This window comes from Penicillium oxalicum, chromosome I (genome assembly GCF_001723175.1).
Source record: "Penicillium oxalicum strain HP7-1 chromosome I, whole genome shotgun sequence".
Lineage (NCBI taxonomy): Eukaryota > Fungi > Ascomycota > Eurotiomycetes > Eurotiales > Aspergillaceae > Penicillium > Penicillium oxalicum.
In genome coordinates this window covers 4,169,440-4,194,269 of record NC_064650.1, presented here as the reverse complement: position 1 = coordinate 4,194,269, position 24,830 = coordinate 4,169,440, and the positions used below count along the sequence as shown (strand labels likewise).

Below are 24,830 nucleotides of genomic sequence, written 5' to 3'. Positions count from 1 at the left end.
CAATTGGTCTCTGGCCAAACGAATTTCTGACTCGTTGTAAAAGTCAAATGGCGCCAATGCGATAGAAGTCCCGTAGGATTCCCACTTGCGCTGGGAAAATGGACAGTCGGGGTCGGTATAGCTCCTAGCTACTATTGGGCCAGTCTAAAGACAAAGTTCTAGGTGCTCGGAAAAGTTTGAAACGGATGTTGCCCGGTTACCGCGACATGGACGATCAACTGCACCATGTGAGGAGAACTCGATTGAAGGAGGGGGAAAAAATGGTAGGGAGACGGTCTTGCTTGATCGTCGCGACGTAATGAAAGTGGGGATGATCCACGATTTAGAGCCACTAGCGCCAATCGAAGAGTGGAATCTAGATTTGAGATCGGACCCTCCCGATGATGGATTCCCGTCGGCGAGACTAGTAATGTTGCTAGTCAATGCAAAATCTGACGTGTGCTCATTGCACACGACCAACGGGGCTGTCACCGTACATGGACCGAAATCAGAGGGATCGGCGCACAAAATGAGAGGGAGACAAGCCAGTTGAGTCGATCGGATGAGTGTAGAAACTTGAAACGTGTTTGCAGTGGTTGTGACCAGTCAAGCTCAGACGGCTGGATTGAGTCGTGGAGAGCAAATCAACTTCGGTCAAGTTCAGATCGATCAGGATGTGGAGTTTGGGGAAGAAACAAAGGCCCCAATGCCGGGTTATTGACCTGCAGCCTGCAGGGGCCTCCCTGTCAGTTGAAAACCGGTGGGTTGCCTTTGTTGTGGTTGAGGAGACCAGGAATGAGAAACTGCACACAAAGAGGAAATCATGCCGTTTCAAGAATGAAAAGTGGGGCGGCCAACAGGGCGTCATGATTGGTGTCTTTGCGTTGCTTTTATCTCCGGCACCTCCGAGGGGCAATAGATGTATACTGAGTCTATTACAGTAGTACTGACTGCATGTCCAGAGAAATGCTAGCTTTCCAAGGAGAGACCAGGACGGGCGACTTGGTATTTACTCCAGGTCTTTGTGCACCAAGGGTCATTTGAACCCAATAGTACCTAGCTTCTCTGCCTGAGGATAAGAAATAGCTAAGAACCAAAATGTAACCACACCGATGACAGGCGCTAGCCAGCATCCTGCGAGTCACCTCCAGCATGTACCCCGGATTTAGCATGCGGCAAACAAAAGTCACAGTACCCACTAAAACAGCACAACTACCTTACCTAGCATATCTATCTGTCCCTGACACTATACTCTCTGACACAGATACCGACTAATAGATGAGACCCTTGAACTTGTCCTCGCTGCAATCCAATCCTCAGTGAGCGACGTGCAATATATATGCTTAAATCCAGGTGAGCGAAAGCAAGGTCTCTGCTATATGAAGTGCGAGTCAATGGGACTTCAATTCATCGAAACTTAACTCAGCGGACCACTGACTGTACAGAACTGGAATTACATGGGCCGGTCCCATCAATGTTCTGCCTGTTTGTCGACTGTTTCAAGAGTGCAGATGCGATGCAGTTCATCAATCAGATTGGTTAGGGCCCCAGACACCTGTCTCAGACACCCGCTTCCCTCCCATTCGCCTGACTTCCAAACCGGATGGACGCTTACGAGCCTCGTTGATGATCAAGGAGGCTCGTAGTTGGCCAACCCTCCCAAAAAAAAAACTTTCCAATCAAAATTACACACACCCTCCCCAGATAAAGTAAATCAGCCCAGTGTCAGAATGTGGCAGTTCCTCGCTTTCATCGGCAAGCCACCAACGACGGGATCTTCATCAATGTGGAGGTCAGGAACTCGGATGTGCTCTCAAATACTCTCTAGTTCTAGTCCAGGTGCTTTGTACTAAAGTATGTTCTGTACTCTACTATCCTGGTACACATCGCAGGACCCACATTGCCCATGCCAGGAAAACTGCCTAATGCCTTTCAGGGAGTTCAGTAAAGCCAATAGATTTGAATGCACGATTTTCAAGCCAACTCGACCTTGGCTTTCGGCTGATTTACAAGTGTCAGACTCGCGTTTTCGAGAGCACGGTATCGCTCAGTGAGATGAAACTCCATCTATAATTAGTGCACTAAACTTGGTACAGGGACGAAAATGGCTTCTTTTGGTCAAATAGCTGGTCGATTCCGGATCGTGGCTTTTTCCATGGGCGAGCACAGCTCAGTCCATGTCCGTGTATTCCCTTCTAGATGATGAACACCGACCGCTCGATATACTGAACACCGGCAACTTTGTTGCTCCAGCTGCTGCATCATTTCTTTTTCGCCTCTCCGGCCCAGATCCGCACCTGTTTTGCCCGATCATGGGCCGCACGGAACACTGGGAATCAGTCAGCCATCTGATTCACTTCATCCATGATCGTTATTTAGATGACATGACTCACATTGCCTTTCAGTCTCATCCAGCCCACGTAGAAATTCCACACCTTCGCCAACTGCACCTCGTGGATTGTGTGCATGGTCGGAGATCTCTGCCGCCCGTTTCTTAAAAGTCTGCCATTATTCGTCAGCGAAAATGGAAATCCTTTGGTTAAGTGGTGTGAGACAACGAGATATTTACGTTGATCAAGACGTCGACCATCTCTTCTTCTTCAAAAATCTCAAGTATCCGCTCACTGAGTGTGTAGAAGTGTGGTGCCAAGGCGCGCAGATCAACCGTTCGTGGATCGGCCTTGAGCGCATTCATCACTCGCTCTGCGAGCGCATCTGGTATGTCGAGTGTGACTAGGCGAGACGTACCTAATCGCGCACTATCTCATGATACCCCCGCAGTCAATTCAGGGTCCGTATTCGTGCTTGCTTCATTCGACGTGAAAGCCGCATCTTACCCGATTGAAAGCATTTCACCTAGCCATAATGGTAGGTCGATGCGGGTCCCCGCTTTGATCTGGACGAAATCAGACTTCACACGCATGAAGGTTCCTTCTCTCGGAAGAACTCACGTCGTCACCCGGATTCCCTTCGAGGATTCCTAGTCCTGGAACTTCTAACTCGAATGTGCAGGGGAGTTTCTACATAACGTTTGTTAGCATGTGGCTGACTGATCCGATCCTCACATTCCTGCAGGACGGAATAGTATTTACCTGCGCATCAGTGAGGATGGAGTCAATGTCATAGTATGACATAGTGGCGCATCTACTGTGTCGCTGTCTCTGAGCTGTCTAGCTTGAAGCGTCGACTAGCGGGGGGGGATGTGCATGTAGAACGCGTCTGTCGGCGCGTAGTCACGTGAGGCAGTCTGGATCCTGAGGTTTCCCATTCAGGCAAAATTGGCTATTTCCATCACGTGCCCGACCGTTGAAGCCGTCAGTACTGTCCGTGCCGTGAACAAAAATCAATACGAAAAAGAATTTGGCCTGATTGAGCTTTGATTTATGACACGCCGTATCTCGGTGGTACATCATGCTTTGAGCCATCCTCTTCAGCAAGCTGCAAACCCTGACTCTTGCTCCTGGCCGATGAGATCTTCAGAGGCATGGAATAAATATGTTGAGACCTACGAACATCCACGTCTCACCTCTGATACTATATGTTGCCGTGTTTTTGCTTAGATAGCTTGCGAGATGCATCGTCGGATGGATGTTGAGCGTTTCCAATCGAACATTTTGAGTAACGAAAAACTCTCTCATCTTTCCAGTCATCTAATTCGATCTGCAGAGTCTGGACTATCTCCAATTTCAAACCCAGAGTGTGCAGAAAACCTAGTTGGTGATAGACGGGACACGTTCTTTATGCTTAGGAATCTGTCTAATGCATTGAAGGAGGTGTCCAAACGAACCCCGTCCCGTTCTAGAATCATCCAACCTCGGGAAATTTTCGACCAATTGGTCTAATCAATTCGCATCATTCGATACCTACATCAAACTGGAAATAATCCAGGGAACTGCAGGATAACGGAGTACAGATCCCGGGAAAGCTTATGATTGTGCGTCAGCGCCATCGCAAATGCTTAGCGGGGAGACTAAACACTTTGGGACTGTTGCCGATGGGGATTTTCATCAAAAGAGTTAATGCTCCGTGGGTTTACTGTCAGCTCGAGTCCTTCAGGAAAGTGATTGACCCCCAGCATCCAACTAATGCACCATGCGGGAAATTGGCCGCTCTAGCCGGTGCAGAGTCAGACACAGAACTGGATTAAAAGGATAATATCCACCAATTGACGTCTCTGGTCTGTCGAGAGCAATAAAGCAGAGAGCTTCTGAGAATAGTCACCAGCGGATGCCATCTGCGATCCTCCAGTAGAGGTAGTCAGTCATTACCCGTGGGTCAAGAACGTGCAGGATGAGCGACGCCTTCGATGACGGAAAGGGTAAAATCGGTCTGGGATGAACAGGAAAAAGTCTTCTTTTGTGCTTTGAAAAGCCAAGCGCTCAATTTTTTTCTTCTTTTTTTACAAGACTCGACTGACTATATCAGGCACTTGAGTTCCGCCGGTGGAGGTCTGAGAAGGTAGTCTTCTTTCCAAAGAAAAAAAAACTATTCCTTACCGCATCTTCATCTGTGCCTGGAAAGATGCGTTTGCTTGGCTGGCTTTGCCTGGCTGTGTCTCTTGGGGAAGTAGCTGGCGCTCAGAGCAGCACTCTGGCCAAAAGAGACACCGTGGGTGACATTTTATCGGACATTAAGAATTTGGCGACTTGTTCCGCCTGCGAGGTGGGCTTTACACGCACCGGACAGACTTTTCACTCATCATCAAGAGAAGATGATCTGACCATCGATTGCAGTCCCTCCTGGGGGTTCTCCAGACCGTGGCTCATCTGGGAAATGATGCTTTTGTGAACGTGATTACTGAAGTTTGTACGTTGGCCAAAGTAAGTACAGCTGAGTATATTCCTATCTTTCTTCGGACCGAGCCACCCGTTCTGAACTTGATGACCCAGGTCGAAGACAAGGATGTCTGCGCCGGTGCAATCGCCCCTGAAGGGCCCATTCTAGCCCACGACCTCCGGGGCATGCAGATTCCATCTAAGACGGCGGCTCTCTTCTGCTCGACGATCTTCGGTCTCTGCGACTATCCCGCCATCACCGAGTACACGGTCAACTTCCCCTCTGCGAAACCAGCAAAGGCCACACGCCCACCTGCCAGTGGAAAGTCCCCGATCCAAGTCGTTCACATTAGTGACATCCACGTCGACCTTTCCTATGAGACAGGCGCCAAGTGAGGCGACCCATGCCCATCACTTTGGGACATTCTTGCTAATCTGATCTGATAGTTACAATTGCACCAAGAACATCTGCTGTCGGCCATACACAGCGAATGATGCACCGGGAAATACTGGATTCCCCGCGGGCCAGTACGGCAACCATCAATGTGACTCACCGGTGACATTGGAAGAGAGTATGTATGAGGCGATTCAAAGCCTCGTGCCTGATGCCTCCTTCACAATCTTCACCGGCGATGTTGTCGAAGGTGCCGTGTGGCTTGTCAACCAGACTGAGGTGACAAATGACTTGAATGATGCATACAAGACTCGGATGCCCTCGTACCTTGAGCAAGTCTACGGGGTGATTGGCAACCATGACGTTGCACCCGTCAACTCGTTTCCGCCTTCCAGTATCGACACCACGATCTCGAGTCAGTGGTCTTATGATACGCTTTCCTCAGATTGGAGCCAATGGATCGGATCGGCAGCGGCCAGCACCGCTGACGAATATGGCTCCTATTCTGTCAAGTATCCAAAGGGGAACCTGCGCATCATCTCCTTCAACACCAATTTCTACTACAAAGAAAACTTCTGGTTGTATGAGCGCACTATGCAGACGGATCCCAATGGCCAGCTCGCTTGGCTTGTCAGCGAGCTCAGCGCAGCCGAGACCGCCGGTGAGCGCGTCTGGCTACTTGGCCACATGCCCATGGGCGCTGGTGACGCCTTCCATGACGGTTCGAGTTACTTTGATCAAATCATTCAAAGATACGATGCGACTATTGCGGCGACCTTCTACGGTCACACGCATAAGGACGAGTTCGAAATTGCCTACTCAGACTACACCGATCAAACGGCAAACACTGCCACGATGATGTCCTACATTGCGCCAGCCCTGACCCCGACTTCGGGTAACCCAACCTTCCGTGTGTATTCGATCGATCCAGAGACCTATGGGATCCTGGACTTTACCGTGTACATTGCAGATATGTCGGACCCATCATACCAGACCAAGCCGACATGGAAGAAATACTACTCAGCCAAGGAAACCTACGGTCCACTGCTCAGTCCTCCAGTGACCGACAGCGCGGCCGAGCTCACGCCTGCCTTTTGGCACAACCTCACCGTCCTGTTTGAGACCAATGACTCCGTCTTTCAAGACTATATCGCTCGTAAGAGCCGTGGCTGGGATGTTTCGGCCTGTACCGGCGACTGCAAATCAAGCGAAATCTGTCAGCTTCGAGCCGCACAGTCACAGTACAACTGCGTGAAGGTCTCCCCGGGCGTTCATTTCAAGAAGCGTTCCGAGACCAGCGAGCAGAAGTCTGAACGGGGGTGTGGTGAATCCGTCATCGCCGCGATGTTCGCCAATTTTGACGGAACTGTGGCGGCCTTGGAGACATCCGCCGCGGCGAAATTAGGCCCATCCTTCCTGAACACCCCAGTGAACTCCACTGTTGCGTGAAGCGAATAGCATCTTAATTCCTCCTCACAGACAGGTAATACGGGATCTAGATCGTTCATGCCAAGTTCGATGCTAGACTCTCATTCAATGAAACGAGCAAATTGTTCCGAATGACTCTCGTACACACGTTCTCTCATTTGTGTCTCGTAATTGGCCTATTCTGGGCTGTCAAGAGGCATTTGGATATCAGGCCCGCATCCCGAGATTGCGGAACCAGCCATGCGACAGAGCTGCCACCAGCTCCGAGATAGTATATGTCTCCGCCGTTAGTCGTTGTCTTATTTTTTTTTCATCTCGGTTAAATGCTGCCGCTACACACGTGCGCCGGTAATAGGCCCCGGAAACCTTTCGGCGCCTCCACCACGTCTGAACAAAGCTAGCGGAGACTAGTGTCGGTTCGGAAGATGGGGGCCTCATAGTGGATTTGGGGAGTATATAGCAGCTATGAATCGCAAGTTCAAATTGATCATGCAAAGCCGCATTCAACACTCACGGTCAAATCTTTTCTACGGCGCTCGACCGAATCATGGCGAGCTTCTTCTCGAAAAGTGTCGTCGCTTCCTTGCTTCTGGCTGCTGGTACGAGCCAAGCTAGTACAATCTTAGCTCCGGACTACGATATTGTGTTCCCTTCCAGCAAGACCTCATCAAACCCTCTGCCGTACTCGGTGGCCAACTCTCCCTACTTTCCTGGTCCCAACGTCAATGGAGTGGACAATGAGGTACCGAAGAAATGCACCGTGCAACAGGCAGCCTACGTGGTGAGACACGGAAGTCGGTACGACGACGCTCAACAAATCCCGCAGTTGCACATTTCTGCAGCATGGATGAAGCCGATCGCTGACCATAGCTTCTATTTAGCTTTCCCGACACTGGATCCTACAATGCATGGGTCGCACTCAAGGACAAGGTATTGTTTTGAATGCGCCCCAGATTGAGGTCGGGGAGGTTTTACTCCTCGTGTACAAAGTGGTCGTGAAATCTAAAAAAAGTATGCGTTCTCTAGATCCAAATTGCCGTCAATGGCTCCAACTTTGAAGCCCGCGACTCCTTGTCCTTCATCAAGGACTGGACTCCTGTTTTGACCAACCCGAAATTGCAAATTGCGCAAGAATCCATGACCGGATGGAAGGAGGTTGGTGGATCCGTCGTGATTTTTTTTTTTTTAAATATGGTCCTTGGCAGCTTCAGGAAGAACTCACCAAACGGAAATCTCGCTAGGCTTCTGATCTGGGATATCAACTTCGCGCTCGCTGTAGGAACCCGATTGAACCACACAAGAACAATAATGTTGTATGGTCCCTGGCAAAGCTAACTCGCGTCAATAGATCCGGACTTTTATGAGGATGGCAATCCCTTCTACGTCTGGGCTAATCAGTACGCGAATCCCATTAACAAATCCCGTGTCGTTCAAACCGCCCGGGCCTTCGTTCGAGGCTATCTCTACGAGTTTGCCGACACATACGGCACAGTTGTGAGCGTGAACTCCACTGGGTCCGTGAACGCAATTGGCAACTCCCTGGGCCCCTCGGACTCGTGTCCCAAGTTCGGCGCCACCTCCAGCGGTGGAAATAATGTGACTGACTGTGAGTTCCTCCGAATTCTGGGGCCTCTACCTCTGAATAAGCACGATCCGTGACTGACTTGAACGTCTCTTTTCCCTCTTTCATCCTGTCAGTCGATGCGACATGGGTTCCCAAGGCCTTGAAGCGCATCAACAAGCTCGTGCATGGTAATCTCACCTTCACCGAGTCAGACATTCTGTTCTTCCCCTATCTGTGCGGCTACGAAAGTCAGATCACTGGCCGTCTCAGCAACTGGTGTGGTGTGTTTACCGAGGACGAACTCCGTCACTATGCGTATTCGCAAGACTTGAGCTACTATTACGGCGTAGGCCCAGGATCCGATGGTCCCGCTCGCAATCTCTTCCTGCCTTTCCTGGAAAGTCTTCTCACCCTTCTGAGTGCCGGCCCAGGGCAGACCGGTATTGCTGCCGATGGTGGCTGTTTCGATATCCCCCGTCTGGTCATGGCCTTTTTGAACGATAATCAAATTGCCGAGATGACCTCGGCCATGGGCATCTTTGACAATGAGGATCCTCTGCCCCTGGATCGTGTTCCTAAGCATCGCCTTTACAATGTCGCCCATTTCATCACCATGCGTGGCACCGTGGCCTTTGAGACCATGAACTGCCAGGTTGGATCTGGGCATCGCTCGGGTAATGAGACGTATGTGCGTGTGTTGTTCAACGACGCAGTCTACCCTGTGGCCAATTGTCAGAATGGCCCCGGGAAGAGTTGTCTGTTGTCTGATTACTTGGCGTTGATCAAGAAGAAGAGTCAGGCGGCGGGTAACTGGAATGACTACTGCAATGTGACTCGCCCGGGCCATCCCGAGAAGGTTGCGGGAGCCAGCTTCTTCAGTGATCTGTCTCTCGACTTTTTGACCTTTGTCAAGCCTTGATCGGATGAGGTGTTCAAAAGGTGGAGTGTCAAAATCATTTGTCTGTCGTTCTTGCTTAATTTTGCTTTTATTGTCCTTTTCTTTTCCTTTTTTTCTGTTTCTGGTTCTTGAGCACTTGGCCGTCGCCGCTGCCTTTTTGTACAATGGACATCTCCATGGGGACAGACCCGGTTTGTATAAACTTCATTTTCATTTTTTGGATCATTCTTCTATGTTCCTGATTTACGCCTCGACACAACGAACCCAAATGGCTTCACACCAGAAGGCAATTGATGTGCGATTCAACCCGCTGCCTGCGTGTACAGAGGCCACCACCTCGACTCGGGGGGAACATTTCCTCTCTTTGTGTATAGTTAATGCCTAATTTGGGGTGACCATGAAAATGCTTGTACTGATGATAGTAAAGGAATTGATCATTGCCATCAGCCAAGCACCGACAGCTGCACCTCTACCTCGAGCTGTCCACCCACAGGGAATTCGAGCAGGATCTGAGTCACCTTACCAACATAGCACCACAAGTTCGTAGGTAGTAGGCCACCGATACCAGGTAGCTACAGTAGGACGGTAGCTCGTGGCAGCGGACAGTTCACCACCCTGGGTTGACAGGTGTCGGTTGAAGAAAGCACGTATGCATACCTACTCCTCATTTGATTTGCACCTTGATTCTGTACCCACACGCGGGTGGATCAGACTATGACCCAGATTGTACGTTGGAGACACCGATCCTAAATGTTACCGAGTAGTACTGCAACTATCAGTGGCCGTCCATATGGCATTCACGTGAGCGAACCTTATCTCTGTGGCTTCTTTTGTAATTTCAGCTGGATGGTTCCTGTCAGAGCCAATGTATGAGTCTGATCGCATGCGCCCATGGAGTATCTCGGAACATAAACTTCGAGTCGAGATTTTTCTCTCTTATTGAATTCTCACCAGTCCATCGGGCCGCCTATCTCGTCATTGGATGTAAGACCCCCTGTGTGTTGGTGCCGGGGTCGGAACCTTATTGTCAATGTCGTGAAAGCCTGAATGCTCTTCCGCTCTTCGAAGCTCCGGTCAGTTTTGCATCTGGTCCAGACCAGGCACGGTAGGCCGTGCGTCAACTGTCGTGGAAACCCAATTGCCTGATTTAGTATTTATCGGATCCATCTCCACTCCACTTCAGACTCTCGCACTCTCATGGTCGTCGAGCACTGGTCAATGGTGGGGAGGGGTGGTTCACTATTCGGTTGGGCTCCCGCAGTCCAACCCCTGGAATGGATTGGAATGGATTCCTCTCTGACTCCATCCCACGTTTCGACCCTGATAAGGCTGCATGGTTCTTTGACTTGGCAGCAGACAGGGCGACCGCACGGTGACGGTGGGGGCAGGAGGATGAGAAAGCTCGCGGTTTTAATTTCCCCATGACGCGCTGTCGATGCTGTTCCGTGGTGAAGATTCCACCAGGAAGCCACAATGGATGGCTTGGCACAGGATTGGGAGCCGGTTTTGGACCAATCACTCGGGGGCAGAGAGCCTGTTTATTGATTTTTCTTTTCTCGCCAGGGATCTTATCTGCTGCGCACAAGCTACCAGCAGGGCTTCCAGGCTTGATAGAGCGTTCTGGTGTCCACTTGAAGGGGGGGGCTTGCAGCTGGTCCCCCGGCGATGAAACCGGTGCCGCTCGAATTGATCGGCCTGAGCTTCACTCTTCTTGGTGGGCTTGGCTGGAAAATTGGAGCGGACTCGATTAGAGATGGGAATCATGGCAATTGCGGTACCGTTGGGGACCGTGCCTCCTCAGTTATCATGGTTCTCTAGGAAGCTTCTGACCATGCTTATCTGACGGTGTACAAAAAATCTCATTCGCATGATAGTAGTAGTTTCAAGATTGAGATGATGCGTAGTAATACATTGGATGGTACAACATACATGCCTACTAAGACGTGTACGCCATGGAGAATACAGGGCGTGAAGAAAAGATGATTTCTGATGGATGTCCTTCCATATTCGGATTCCACTTTCACGTGGGTACTACTAGTAGCTCTGGTGTGATGCTCCTATACATTGATCGACAAGATTGGTACATGACTGTTCTATGTACCACTGGGAGTAGTGATACTGCTGTAGAGAGAGTTCACCTCCACGCTACATGTACAGATTGTCAGTAGCTTGAATTGCCCACTTCGTACTGACTCTTTTCTGGTACTTACGCAGCAGGTTTCAGGACTTATCAGGCACGAGGTAGGACGAGGTAGTAGTACGAGGAGAATAGGGCAAACAAGCAAAAAGTGGTACAGCCGTCAACGTTCACCAGGTTTTCCACGGTCGGCATCGAAGAGGAAAAGGTTGTCTTCCACAGGAACCGTACAAGTCCCCGGTACCTGAGCGCCCGCACCTCAGCTGGAGTTGGAGCTGCAGATGGAGGGCTCCAGAGTGGATGGTACACTCGGGTGGGTAAGACACCCAAATTTAGCACTTGAACGCCTCCGTGACCCAAGAAAGTCCAAAGTCTTTCTAAGGGTCCAGAGTCTTCCCCAAGACCCAAAAAGTTAGTCCCCCAAATGTTCCTGTCACAAAAAAGAAAGAGACAAAAAAGAAAAACCACTTTTGATCCTATTCTGTTCCTGGTTCTTTTCTTTTTCTTTTTCTTTTTCTTTTTTGGTGGTGTTTTCCATTTTTTATTGAGCGGAAAAGAGGCAAAGACGTCCAGAGGTAGAGCTACGCAGAGTGACACCATCGGTCCGTTTCATGAAGTGTTCATCTACTGGTTCATGTCTACTCTTTCCTTCTCTTCCTGCTTCTTTTTCTCTTTTCCATTGATGCTTCGACTTGGTGTGGCCCACTGAACCTCCTCGTCGGATCTCTTGTGTGACAGTGAGACTTTGACTGCTATTTTTCCAGCAGATGAGCATCCTGCCCCTTACCTCCCAACCAGACCACTTATTTTCCAACCCGACCGTGTCGTTGATCCTGGGATCGTCCTCCCATCGGGGCAGACCATGGCGTACAACGCCGTCGCCCAAGCCGACGAGGTTGCGTCAGGATCCGACTCCGATTCGGAGGTCTCGTGCACTCCTTCCCCGATGCAAGAAGTCTTTCATCAACTTCCAAATGCCGACCATTCCCTCGACGGCGCGCCGCTAGAAGCCGCTAGCAGCCACGAACAGCCAAGCCTCGGCCGACTCGGATCAATGATCCGCTCCATCACCACCACGAGCTACGATGTCGTGGAGGCGGATGATTACGATGCCGATCCCTCCCCTTCTTCCCCGGTGCCGCAGTCACTTGAATCACTTCAATCCGCCCAGTCAAACCAGAGTCCACGCCGCATTCCTCCACTCAATACAGCAGTCGCGCGACATTCTTCCTCTCCGGAACCCCCTCTGCGCAGTGCTTCCAGTGACCTTCCCATCACCCATCCAATCCCTGATCTGCAATCATCTCAGGGGGCCTACGTGGGTAATGTGGCCCGTCTCGAAGAAAGTGCGGAGCGTCTGAGCTCCAGTTCAGCCGACATTGGAAGTGAAATCCGCAAAATGGATCAGGAACAGAAGAGAAGGTCGTGCAGCTCCGCGACCAACTCGATCAATCTGCGGAATGGAGCATTCTCCCCCATGATCCAGCCATCGCATGCGTCAACGTTTTCCACCCGTCAGCGCTCTGTCTCCGGCGCATCACGACTCGGCCAGGTGTCGGAACCCGGGCATGACGAAGACGGCCATGCCGTTGATCCCACACGCACCGCGTCGAATGCTGGCCCCATCCCATCCCATGCGAGCTACGCGCACGAACCCTCCGAGTCTCTCCATGATCAGTACCTTCCAGAGCATGACGAGGTGGAAGACCCCGACCGACCAGCCTCCGCGGCCTCGGGTGATACCTTTCAGCAAGCGCGGACACTCTTCACGGACTTTGACGGGGTCCATTTCACGCCCTTGGACCGCGGGAATTCCACACGCCAGATGTCCCTGCAACAACCACCCCTTGCAAGCCGACCGCAACCGTACCAGGAGCCACAGATGGGCCAGAACATGGTCTACTATCCGGCTCCGGTCCCGCGAATGCTGAACCTGCCGCCGAAACTGTCACGCCGGCCAATTGCCGATCGTGAAAAGCGTCGCACCGAACTCCTGACCAGCATCGTCGCCGAGGACAGAAAATCTGCGCTCTGGCTGCCGGGTGCAGATCAACATCGCTCGGGGCCCGACGAACAAGACAAACGGCAATCCAAGATTTCTCCCCATCTTCGCGCAAACTTATTCTTCGACAAGCCCAGTACCGCCCTGGAAGTGGACGTTAAGCAGCAGTCTGCAGTGGCCACTCTGGACAGCATCTTAGACGCCTCCACCTATGCACCTGTCTCGGCCTTCACCGATCATCCCTTCGCAGGCCACGTGGGCTCACAGGTCTTCCATCAGCCGAAACGCCAGACCGTCTACAAAGATCACGCTGAACAAGCCGCCCACCGCGCGTCCCAAATTTCAATGGGTCAACGTCTAAGCCTTCACTCTCGTGGTCAGGTCGGCGGTCAATCCGCGGCTCAGGCTCGGCACGATGACCGTGCGCGGTCTCACAATGAGGATGGCTCCGAGGGGGCCAGTGAGAGCGAGAGCGATGATGAGGGTGACTCGTTGACAAGCGGTCTGCACGAGGAGGAGAACCAAGGATTTGTGGAATTCGTGGGACCGCCCAACACGCTCCTGGCTGAGCTGGACCTTCGCAAGCAAGAGCTGAGACAAAGGCAGAGGGTCTTCCTTCCGACTCCGTCACAGGTCATGGGCGGGCATTCCACCTTGCTGGAAATGGATGCCCTGGCACAGAGACAGAGTGACAAGAGACGCCGACGCCCGGTCACCCTGGCGTGGAACAATCGCGACACGCCCGACGATGACGACGTCCCGCTGGCCATGCTGTATGCCGATCAAGCCCCCACGGCCGAAGAAGACCGACCACTTGGGTTGATGGAAAGACGTCAACTGGAGGAGAATGAGCCACTGAGCACGCGCCGTGCCCGGTTGCGTGGAGAGCCCCTGCTGGAAAAGCAGCCCGTTTCAGTCCACGAAGCCGAGGTCCATGTGTCAGACGCCGGTGAGCCTGCGGCCGACAGCGAAGACGAAGGCGAGACCTTGGCCGAACGCCTGAGGAGGTTGCGTGGCCAAAACCCTGCGGAGAGTGACTTTGCGAGCGAGGTTCTTGCTGAAATCAACTCCAAAAGTGAAACGGCGCCTCCAAAGGCAGAGCCAATATCCACCGCAGCTGGCCCCGAGAACGAAACCTTGGCGCAGAGGCGGCTCCGTCTGCAAAAGGAAAACGGACCTGCACGTGGCCATCCTGCAAGGGATTTGCATCCGAGTCGAAGCATGGCCGCTCTCCCGCAGCTGCGTCATGCACAGCGGGCTTCCTTGGCTCGCCATGCCTCGCACGATGTTCTTCCCTATGGCAATGCCGTCGCGGGACAGTACGCAGGCAGGATGTCGACCCAGTCTTTGCTTCTGAACCCGACAGCTCAGCAAGGTTACGGGGGCTACCCGATGGGCCAGCAACCATATGCCTACGGAAATATGAATTATCCGGCCGCGCAAGCATATAACAGCATGATGATGGGTGTCCCCGGGGGCATGGTATATGCCATGCCCGCCGGCTGTGGGCCAAACATGGCTCCGCAACCGGTCAACCCAGCGCAGCAGGAGTTTATTGATCGTTGGAGACAAAGCATTCGCTGATTCATTCACCCCCATGTCGTTCAATTTTCATCTTGTGATTTTTGGTGCGGGCTTTATTCAGCCCGTTCCTTCTTCTGTTTTGTGGGTTTCGTCCCTATCTTCTTTCGCTCGTCCTCTCAGCGATATATCCGTATTGAGCATTCGTGTTCTTGTTCTTGTTCTTTGCAACAGGCGGAGTTTGTCTTGTTTTTTGATGTGCATAGCGACCCTCAGTGTGTATTGATTTTGACGGTTCATCTTGGCTATCTCAATGATAACTCCATCACCGCCACTGTCTTTATTTTATTTATTCCTTGACAAATGGATTATTCGAGTCTGGACATGTTCTAGCTAGCTGAAATCAGAAGCGATTCCGTTTCCGCGAAAGAGACAGAGTAATGTGCAGCCAAGGATTTCATCTTTTTCCCACTCCGTCATTGCAATCTTAAGGGTGAATGACAACTGCAGACGATAGACACAGACTGATGCAGTAAGTGTGTAGAATATGGACATGGAGCAGCTGTTTGCTAATTAGGTTCTAACTCTGGGTTCTCGCAGAAGAATCGATTTAGGTTCGCAGATCTTACCTAGTAGACCTAGGTGGAAGCTTCCGTGAGGCTTGACTAGGAGATTCTGGCACCTGCAGTATCACAAGACGCAAGCCCACGAGATACTCCAGCTGCAAGTTGTCAAGATGGAAGGCTACGCGGCCTGGAATACCACATCATCTGATTATGATCATCCACCAACGGCAAGGGGTCATTTCCATGCCCATTATGCATCTCCGCGAGCCTCTCAGCAATAGTACCATCTACCTCTCTCTTTCTGAAAATATTTACATTCCTCGATAGACGAAGAACATAAACGGGGATTGGAGGCGAATCGCGATGAGCATTTTCATAGACGTAGTCGACATTGTTGACATCTACCGCAAAATAAGAGTGTTTTCCAGGATATATGTCTACTGCGAGGAAGCGTGTCTGGGCATCTGGTTGGTAATCATGAAGAGACTCTTCGATTTTGGACACAAATGGCCGTATGGAGTCCAGGTAACAAGTCTGGTCGAGGATGCTGTTGGGTATATCACCGAGTATGCGAATGGCGGCTAAACCGGTTGTGTGGAGGAAGAAATTGGTGATGGTCTTGGGGATTTGATTCATGATATGTTCACGGAGGTGGAGCTTTGATTCTTGCATTTTGAAGTGTGGTGTGTGGTGTAGGTAGTGGGCTTAAAGTGATTACGAAGTGAAGTATGCTTTGGCTGTTAGGTCTGACTTTGTGATGTTACTTCTGTAATGTAGGGGAGATTTTTTTTTAGTTGGGCAGCGGCTGAGCACCATCCGAGCGTTGTTGATGCATACCTGCCTAATGTTGCGATGTAGTAATTCAGAACTCTTGTGTGATATTTCATTAGCTGTACCAGGTGTTAACTTTCTCGTTGATTTCAAAATCAAGCACAGATCTAGCCTGCGTTCGGCGGAAGGGAACATACGGTTATCTGCATTTTAGTGTGCCACACACAAACACTATAGATTGCGGATCGCATCAATCATTATCGACTCAATATCTACCTACTTTCACCAAACCTTCTTTCGTCCTACTATTTTATAAGACTTCTCAATCTTACAGCTCTTGCACCAGTATACATTTATATACTCCTTACTATATATGAGCGTTAGTCACATATACTAGGGAATGACATCAGATAACAATGACTTAGGAAAGATATTCCATGGATGATAGAAGTAGAACGTAAATAAAGACCTCATACTATCCCAGGGCTACTATGCTCGAACAGTTTTAGGGATCGGGAAACAATTGACGAGTCTCCATGCAATAGTAGTATGTAGAGCATACTAATTATCCAATCTTGTCTGTCTAGTCGCCTTGCAGTTGATTCGTTGACTGCTTGTTGTGGTCCTTACAGCTACTCTCCGTGTTTCGTGTCTCATTCTAGGTGTGAGTCAGTACCAGCCCTGGTGCCCGGGTATGAACGTGGAATGAAATATAATGATTCCGTGCCTGGTCCGGTCGGATCGGGGGTGCTTTGAGCGGATGAGCTGATAAGGTATATCCAGTGTCTACTCTATGAATAAGTAAGACATATAGGTCTATGTATCTCAATGCATTCGATCTGGGTCGAGTTTGCTTCAGAATGAGCGGGTGATTCGCCTATGTGTAAAGGTTTCACCTTAGTACTACCTACCTATCTACCTCTGAGTACCTACATAGCGGATACATGATAGATATCCATTGACTTCCGTGGGCACGTTGGAGCGAGCGGCTCTTATATCCTCCGTGGCAGAGTGATTGCTGCTGCAAAATATCATTCATCATTGTCCTGAATCTCATATAACCATCTTAACTCTAACGCCCCTCCCGTCGCTGTACATCAAGTTTATCAAAGAATCCGGTATTCCTCTCCTCTTTTTTGGGGGGTTCTACTTGTCTGGAACCCCCTGAGGCCATGGATCTTTCAAGTCCTCTTACATCTCTCCTTTCTCTAGCGGCTGCTAAGATTACATTTGTTCAAAGTACTTCTCCCATCCCAACTCGCGCAACTTGGTTCCCTTCTTTTCCATGTTCTCGGCACGAGCCTCCTCGGCATATGCCTCGACCTTTTGCTGGATGGAAGGATCGAAAGCTCCAACAATGCGGGCAGCCAGGAGGGCGGCATTGATACTGTTGTTGATACCCACGGTGGCAACGGGGACGCCTGGATTGAAAAGAGAAAAAAAAGTTAGTGTACCAAGAATAATGAACATGTGATAAAAGTACTGGAGCGTGAAAGACTTACCACGAGGCATCTGAACAATGCTATAGAGACTGTCCACACCATCGAGCGAGCTTCCCTTGACGGGGACACCGATCACAGGCAAGGCAGTGTGTGCCGCTGCCATACCGGGCAGATGAGCGGCACCACCGGCAGCGGCAATGATGACCTTGATCCCGCGAGACGCAGCTTCAGCAGCATACTTGGCCATGTAGTCGGGTGTGCGGTGCGCAGAGGTAATCTCAACGGCGGGTACAATACCAAAGTAGCTTTCCAGGAGCTTAAGACCAGGCACCAAGGTCTTGAGGTCGCTGTCAGAGCCCATGACGACGGCCACTTGAGGCGCAGGCTTCGAGGGGCCAGAGGGCTGAGCCTTGGTCTTGATATCGGTGCGCTGGGCACGAATATTGTCAACAACATCAATCAACGGCTGAATCATGGTCTCGGCCTCGTGCATGGTGGCAGCGGTGACAGTGATGTGGCCCATCTTACGACCGGGCTTAGCGGCACCCTTGCTGTAGAGGTGGATCGCCGCATTGGGAATGGAAAGAGCGGCCTCGGCAGCCTTGAGGTGGGTGTCGGGAGCGGAGCCTCCGATAATGTTCAGCATGATGGAAGGCTGACGGATCTCAAGACTCTTGGCGGGGATGGGCAGATCCAAGATGGCGCGAATGTGGCTATCGAATTGAGACAGCGCGCAGCCTTCGATGGTGTAGTGGCCAGAGTTATGGATGCGGCTGGCGATTTCACACAGCATGAGGCTGTCATCTTCGAGCAGGAACATCTCGACGCCGAAAGCGCCCTTGCCCTCGAAGGCAGCAACAGCCTTGCGAGCGAGAGCTTGAGCTTCTTCATTGATCTTGTTGGACACATTCCGGGCTGGTGCGTACACCAGTTTGCATATTGAGTCCTCTTGCACAGTCTCCACGGTTGGGTAAGAGAGAACTTCGTCCTTGGTCTTGATAACCATGACCGCCAGCTCCTGCAGGGAATCAAACTTGGTCAGACTCTGCGCGACTCTATAGACCTGGGGGATAATCGATGCCTCAGCAGATCACGAACCATCTTGAAATAGGCCCACTTCTCTGCATACAGCGGCCGATCCTTGAGAGCTTCCAGAGCTTCAGGAATGTCGGCTTTTGAGTTCACGCGGAAATTACCTGACACAGATGCTTTAGCACATTGCTTCAAGTCCCAATTTGTTTGGATGGACGCCGGCACGCACCACGCCCGTCATATGCCATAGTCTTGGACTTCAACATCATGGGGTAGCCCAATTGTTCTCCAATCTCCGCTAATTCCTCCTGTGTGTTCTTCACCAGCTCGCGGTGATCCGCCATCGGAATTCCATACTGGCGCAGGTGCTCTTTCTGGTTGAATTTGTTCTGGATGGTTCGGATGGCTTGCCAGCTGGGTTCAACTTGGACTTCGGAGGCGACCTCTTCGAGAGCATACGTGTCGACATGTTCAATTTCGGCGGTCATCACATCGCAAGACTTGGCCAGTTGACGGACAGCCTCGCGCTCCTTGAAAGAGCCCGTCACATGTCCATCGTGGAAGCTGATCTGCTTGGCCGGGGAGTTCTCCGCGTCTAGAACATTTGCCTGGATGTTCAGACGATTGCAGGACTCCACCAGCATGCGGCCAAGCTGACCGCCACCGAGAATGCCGACTTTTCGATCGTTCCACATGATTTTGGGCTTGCAATTGACGATTGACGCAAAGTGGAAGTATGCGGACCCCCGGAGTCATCCAAAAGAGTCATCGCCTGCCCCGCCGAAAATTCGTGGAGAATCACATGACACTATCGATAAGATCCCACTCTACCCAATCAGCGATATATGCGATCACCGCCCAAGGTTGTCTTCTTGATTGTTGTTTCCTACAGCTTGCTAGCGCGCGAGAATGCCACTAGGTATGAAGCTGTTTCTCGATCGTGCGGTGTGGACGTGACTGACTTGCAGATCTAGACGAAGAAGCTCTCAGAGTGCTCGCCAATGGCGGGTCCATTGAGCCGTATGTCCAAACCTGGGGGGGACAGGGCCGACCCGGCGCATGACGCGAAGCTGATAACGATTCAAATCTAGCGAGAAGTGGAGGCAACTCGTGCAGCCCCTGCTCGAGCGGCTAGATTTTGTATGCCATGTGAATGTGAACTGTTAGAGGCGACTTCTAACAGACTGTCCAGAACATTCACAATGTATTCCCTATGCCCAAAGAGCCGCCAGGCTCTCGCGCGCAGCTACGTCCCCCGCAACCAATGCCAAATCCGCCCCCCGAAAGCGACAGCAACCAAGTGAGCGACGTACCCAGAGATTCTCAGATTGGTGAGCAGAAGAACGCCACCGGCGAATCGCCCTTGTCGAATGACCCTGTGTCAGCTTCACAGCCAGCGTCCGAGCCTTCAGAGACCGTCAGCACTCTACCGCCGCCTCTTGCGCAGCTGCTTGGATCCATTCGCTCCTCTATTCAAACGTTCTTTACCGAAAAGCCCCCTCATACCGTTCAAAGACTCGCAGAGCTTATTCTTCGGCCGGCCGCCCACTACAAAACTCTTCCTGCTTATCTCCGTGCCGTGGATCGAGTCATATCTGTGACCAGTGGCGCAGATGTCTTCCCTCTCCGCGCATCTAGCACCGCGGAAACTCAAGGAAATGGGATTCTTCCCGTCTCTTTGGATAATGGAGGGGGTTATTCGACATCAGACTATGCTTCTGCTTTAGGAAGCGACGAGTCGCTCGGCGGAGCGCTCCTTACGCCTATTCCATGGCTGAGTGGTACGTCCTTCGCGGCAGAGGACGGTGGCATGCTCGAAGACCGTATGTTTGAAACTTTTACAATTGTGTTGCATTCATGGTGGATGAAAATCTTGACTTACCTTCTCACAGCAAATACGACCGCACCGCCACCACAAGAGATCGAAATACCAGAGCCACTGGCAGAAGAGGGAGTAGAGATCCCGAGGCGAGGTCTGGCATCTGTGCCCACTGAGCCGTCCGAGGAAGTTCCCCACGCACGAGGTCCGTCGACTCTCGGCGTTGAGGATCTAGGGCTACAGGATGGTAAGGGTATCGAGGTGGAGCTTGGTGCGCAAGACGGCCAAGATGGCGCTCCAAGCTCGTCTGCTATGGGATCCAGCGTCATGGAAGATGCACCAAGCCCCACTGATCAGGATGGGGATATCTCTCTCGATGACGCGACTTCCCAAGGTGATACCAAGACGGAACAGAAGACCAGCGATGTGCCCCAATCAGGTAACGAGCCTTCTCAGGCAGAAGAAAGTAAAGAGTAGGCCGATGGGAAATAGAGATGAGCAAACCTGCTATGTCCCTCCTCTAGGATCTTGTCTGATCAGCCGCTTCTTGTATTGTTTATGCCACGAATCATGACCTACAGCGCTATCGTACTTGTTAATCAGAGAGCAATGTTTGAAAATTCGGTACACAGAGTCTGCTTAGATGAAGCCACGTTGCTCCTGTCTGCGCCGTGGATCGTAGCTATACTCAGTCCTCGCTGTTCTCTTCATCTTCGTCATCCTCGTCGTCCTCGCCGTCCTCGCAGTTCCTTGATCCCCAGAATCCCTCAAGAGTGTCCGGCACTTCCTTTTCCCAGGCAAGGGGTTTGTAGCCACGTGTGTTGCGAGTCTTTGACCCAATCTCCTTTACTACCATCTGACAACAAACCATTATTTGCCAAAGATGATCGAGCTGGTCAACCAGTACCTTCTTGTTTAGTGGATGCAATGGGTCGTGAGGTATTGGGAGCACTCTTTCCCCTTTGTAATCTGCCAGTTCCATGGTTTGCAGAGCCAACTCTGGCGGTAGGAAATGACACAGCATGCTCCCTACTTTTCTACAATCGACCTCATTGGGCATGTATGGAAGGAAGCGTTCTTCCAGAGTGATGAAGTCCTCGAAAGGCAAAAGACCATAAGGGAACCGCTCCATCTCTCCGTCGTCGGTCATCTCCAGCTTCCCACGCCAGCGCTCCGGGTCGTCCACCCAGATTTCCCCTAGAATGCCGGAAAAGTGGTGATTGGAGATTCCGTAGAATTTTTGGAACAAATTGGACATGACTGGCGACATGAGAGGCCGAGTACAAGACCACCTGAGTGCAATCTGATATGAAGAGGAGTGGCGATAATCGTTCTCAGGCGTCTTTCCCGCCATCGGATCCCAGGTAAGGGGAAAGCAATAGGCTACGTTGAGAACAAGGTACACGCGTAGCACCGTCTCGTAGAGCTTGTCCCATCCGCTGTCCGATCCCTTCAGAGTCAGTTGTCAGCGTGAGAATCTCAATTGGACATGACTGGGGGTGGAGGGGACAGCCAACTTACCATGACACAAGAACATGGTCGGACGTCCTTCCATCCAAACAGGGCGATATCCTTGTGTGCGCACACTCGTAGAACCGGTTCCATTTCATTGTGGATTATCAATAGCTTGAGCGCTTCCAGGGCAGTAAATCCTTTGCCATTCACTTGATCAAAGTCGTAGCAGCCGTTGCTCCCTGGCAATATAAGAAATGCAGATGCCTTTCTCATCTCTTTTGCATATCGGCGTCTCAATGGTTGTCGTTGATCTCCAACCAACCATTCAACGGCCTCGTGTTCTATCCTCGTGGCCAGGCTCTCTGCGATAATGATGTCTTCAGGATGAGGAGCCTCGTATTGAGGGTATTTCGCTCTCTCACGAATTGCGTCCTCGTCTATGGCCTTTGCAAATGCTTTGGCGAACGCCGTCATATCCTCGCTTTGTGTGCTTCTCATGCGAGAGTGTAGGCGTGTTCTTTTGCATTTGCAAGCGTCTGAGCTACCGAGACGCCATTCCAGATTGGAGGCTATCAGATCCCAGGGGAGTCTGCCCGATCCATGAGCCATTCTGAAGGTCTTTGCCGGCCGACCGATGCCTGGAATTCGTCACTGGGAATGTAAGGTATACTGCATTCACTTTGAAGCCTCTGAGGGGATTGATCGCCTAGAACAACGTGATTGTAGGCGCTAAACTGTGCCTCTTGTGAGTCATCATTCACCAGGGAGGAGGAGGTAAACTCGTGAGCGTTGAATTCAAGGCTTCAACAGTGCTGGCGCCGGACGCGGCCACTAGTGTATGGCCGGGTCCGCTCATGCTGGCCACGCTTTGTAGCTAGTTTCGAGTTAGCGTCGCACAGCCTCGTACAGAGAGTCAAGACTCACGGGCCCTGCACCCTCTATGATAGAGACTGCTGCATGAGTTGCCATTGCGTATTTCGAGCTATCGGCCGCTGATCCGACAGTTTATATCCCCCCCCGAGTGCGCGTGCTGAGGGGTTGCTGACATTGACAACGATCACGATCTTCCTCTCCAGGCTGCCGCTTTATGCCGGATGATTATCATCTTACAATGCATTAACACGACAGGGGCTCATGCAGTTGATTGGTAGATGTCGCAGTCAAGTGACTCATAAAACCCACGTCTTGGGTCTCGTTAATGTCCCAGCTCTCTGGAGGCCCCTGTGATATTGCGAACGACTCCCAACATTCGAGAATAAAGACAGAAGGTATACCGTCTTCTCGGCATAAGCCACGCCAGAATCTACATCATAGCCTTTCTCTGTTCCGTGTAGAACGGTCTTCAATTCCTGTCGCACGTTCCGTTCTTGAATCATGACTGGCTACGAGCACTCGGACCCCTTCGACCAAGGCATGCTGCCAGTCGGTTCGATCCATCACCTTCACTACGAACAATATGGACAGCCGGATGGAAAGCCAGGTAGATCAATCTCTCTTCTCTCTTCTCGCGACATGAGTGAATCTGGCTCCTGACTTGGGAATGTTCTCCAGTCCTCTATCTTCATGGTGGCCCTGGAGGCCACACCAGCAAAGCCAACACTGTCTATTTCAACCCCCAAGTCTATCGTGTAATTCTCTTTGATCAACGCGGCACTGGGAAATCTCGACCTCTGCTTGAACTTCGGGAGAATAGTACGCCATACTTGGTGGCCGATCTCGAGACACTTCGAGCTCATTTAAAGATCCCCAAATGGCACATGGTCTTTGGAGGTTCCTGGGGGTCCACTCTTGCCCTGCTCTACGCCCAGGCCTATCCACACCTGGTAGGCTCACTGGTCACTTTTGGCATCTTCACTGCTCAAAGGCGAGAAACCGAATGGTTCCATAGCCCTCAGGGTGTGGCCAACCTCTTCCCGGAAGCTTACGATGCCTTTGTCACTTTCTTACCGGAAGAAGAGCGCGGGGATCTCAAGACAAATTACTATAAACGACTCTTGTCGGATGATCCCACGACACGCAGTGAAACCGCGCGGGCATGGAACAGATGGGATCTCAGTATCGGCTGGTCTCTTACGGAAACTCCCGACTTTGACATGCTGGACAACGAAGCGTGGTCCGTGCCGCATGCGCTTCTCGAGGCTCACTACATGTTGAACAACTTCTGGCTGGAAGATGGCCAGATTTTGAAAGAGGAGAATCTGGCCAAAATTCGTCATATCCCAGGTTGGTCTCTGATTCCTACGAGCTTCGATAGCATATCACCCAGGCCGTGATTGACATTTTCGATAAAAGGGACCATTCTCCAGGGTAGGCATGATATGGTCACTCCTCCTAAAGCAGCATGGGGCCTTCAACGAGAGTTGCCTCAATTACAACTGATCTGGCTTTCTTCAGGCCACATGCCAACGGTACGAGTCTCTATTGTATCTTTTGCGCGTTTTTTTTTGTCCCAATTTTAAATCAGACACGAGGCTTATGCTCAGGAATGACCCTGCAATACACAGGCTCCCGAGACTTGCGTCAAGTTGATCGAAGTCTGCGATCAATATGCAAGCCAAGACTTTGGCGCATAGAAATGTTTACTATGACAAGTCGAGGATGTGCCCTGGGACACGGCTCTGATCGACTTCGGGTGGTCGTGGGTCGTTTTTGGACACCAAAGCGTCTTTTCAGAAAGCATGTGCTGAGCCAGTCGTGTCTATTAGGCCTGGAGTCCTCCAACCCTCGCCCCCGTGGAAAGAGCTGTGTCTTGGAGGATTCCATAGACGAATCTTTTGAAGCAGCTAGGCTTTTTACCGCAGTCTCCGACGATATTGAATGGAAACCACTCCTTGGGAAGAGCATGTAACCTTTTTTGGGTTGGAAAAATTTATTATTTTCAATAAGCACGTCAAAGACAGGGGAGAACAAATGGAGAACACTTCGGTTTCGTAACAGATCACTCAGGAGCTTTGCCTCGATGCGAATATACATGAAAACTACTGATGTGCATAAGAGGTATCAAGATCTAAAAGTAGATCCGCTAAAAAAAAAACTCAGCTCCAAAC

General features: G+C 51.2%; 10 protein-coding genes across 10 annotated transcripts; 5 read left to right on the top strand and 5 right to left on the bottom strand.

Annotated features, from left to right (window-relative positions):
* Window positions 1–2,240: 2,240 nt before the first annotated feature.
* POX_a01372 (DNA replication complex GINS protein psf3) lies at window positions 2,241–3,113 on the bottom strand (the record flags this gene model as incomplete). Its single annotated transcript, XM_050110300.1, has 6 exons — window positions 2,241–2,308; window positions 2,373–2,481; window positions 2,549–2,738; window positions 2,817–2,875; window positions 2,931–2,999; window positions 3,072–3,113. 6 exons carry the CDS (start codon window positions 3,111–3,113, stop codon window positions 2,241–2,243), a joined length of 537 nt encoding a protein of 178 aa, XP_049974068.1.
* A 1,387-nt stretch (window positions 3,114–4,500) lies between these two features.
* POX_a01371 (uncharacterized protein) lies at window positions 4,501–6,597 on the top strand (the record flags this gene model as incomplete). Its single annotated transcript, XM_050110299.1, has 3 exons — window positions 4,501–4,641; window positions 4,713–5,146; window positions 5,202–6,597. The coding sequence occupies 3 exons, from the start codon at window positions 4,501–4,503 to the stop codon at window positions 6,595–6,597; spliced, it is 1,971 nt and encodes a 656-aa protein (XP_049974067.1).
* A 526-nt stretch (window positions 6,598–7,123) lies between these two features.
* POX_a01370 (uncharacterized protein) lies at window positions 7,124–9,059 on the top strand (the record flags this gene model as incomplete). The annotated part of the gene is made up of 5 exons (XM_050110298.1): window positions 7,124–7,374; window positions 7,458–7,506; window positions 7,603–7,735; window positions 7,925–8,182; window positions 8,275–9,059. 5 exons carry the CDS (start codon window positions 7,124–7,126, stop codon window positions 9,057–9,059), a joined length of 1,476 nt encoding a protein of 491 aa, XP_049974066.1.
* A 2,978-nt stretch (window positions 9,060–12,037) lies between these two features.
* On the top strand, window positions 12,038–14,761 carry POX_a01369 (uncharacterized protein; the record flags this gene model as incomplete). Its single annotated transcript, XM_050110297.1, has 1 exon — window positions 12,038–14,761. One exon carries the CDS (start codon window positions 12,038–12,040, stop codon window positions 14,759–14,761), a length of 2,724 nt encoding a protein of 907 aa, XP_049974065.1.
* Window positions 14,762–15,429: 668 nt separating this feature from the next.
* On the bottom strand, window positions 15,430–15,936 carry POX_a01368 (uncharacterized protein; the record flags this gene model as incomplete). The annotated part of the gene is made up of 1 exon (XM_050110296.1): window positions 15,430–15,936. The coding sequence occupies one exon, from the start codon at window positions 15,934–15,936 to the stop codon at window positions 15,430–15,432; it is 507 nt and encodes a 168-aa protein (XP_049974064.1).
* Window positions 15,937–17,259: 1,323 nt separating this feature from the next.
* POX_a01367 (phosphoribosylaminoimidazole carboxylase) lies at window positions 17,260–19,204 on the bottom strand (the record flags this gene model as incomplete). Its single annotated transcript, XM_050110295.1, has 4 exons — window positions 17,260–17,456; window positions 17,538–18,495; window positions 18,576–18,673; window positions 18,739–19,204. 4 exons carry the CDS (start codon window positions 19,202–19,204, stop codon window positions 17,260–17,262), a joined length of 1,719 nt encoding a protein of 572 aa, XP_049974063.1.
* A 214-nt stretch (window positions 19,205–19,418) lies between these two features.
* POX_a01366 (uncharacterized protein) lies at window positions 19,419–20,805 on the top strand (the record flags this gene model as incomplete). The annotated part of the gene is made up of 5 exons (XM_050110294.1): window positions 19,419–19,428; window positions 19,484–19,529; window positions 19,601–19,649; window positions 19,702–20,332; window positions 20,402–20,805. The coding sequence occupies 5 exons, from the start codon at window positions 19,419–19,421 to the stop codon at window positions 20,803–20,805; spliced, it is 1,140 nt and encodes a 379-aa protein (XP_049974062.1).
* Window positions 20,806–21,016: 211 nt separating this feature from the next.
* POX_a01365 (uncharacterized protein) lies at window positions 21,017–22,392 on the bottom strand (the record flags this gene model as incomplete). The annotated part of the gene is made up of 2 exons (XM_050110293.1): window positions 21,017–21,778; window positions 21,850–22,392. The coding sequence occupies 2 exons, from the start codon at window positions 22,390–22,392 to the stop codon at window positions 21,017–21,019; spliced, it is 1,305 nt and encodes a 434-aa protein (XP_049974061.1).
* Window positions 22,393–22,540: 148 nt separating this feature from the next.
* POX_a01364 (uncharacterized protein) lies at window positions 22,541–22,752 on the bottom strand (the record flags this gene model as incomplete). Its single annotated transcript, XM_050110292.1, has 2 exons — window positions 22,541–22,657; window positions 22,708–22,752. The coding sequence occupies 2 exons, from the start codon at window positions 22,750–22,752 to the stop codon at window positions 22,541–22,543; spliced, it is 162 nt and encodes a 53-aa protein (XP_049974060.1).
* Window positions 22,753–23,157: 405 nt separating this feature from the next.
* Window positions 23,158–24,356, top strand: POX_a01363 (Proline iminopeptidase; the record flags this gene model as incomplete). Its single annotated transcript, XM_050110291.1, has 4 exons — window positions 23,158–23,263; window positions 23,335–24,006; window positions 24,076–24,191; window positions 24,288–24,356. 4 exons carry the CDS (start codon window positions 23,158–23,160, stop codon window positions 24,354–24,356), a joined length of 963 nt encoding a protein of 320 aa, XP_049974059.1.
* Window positions 24,357–24,830: the final 474 nt, after the last annotated feature.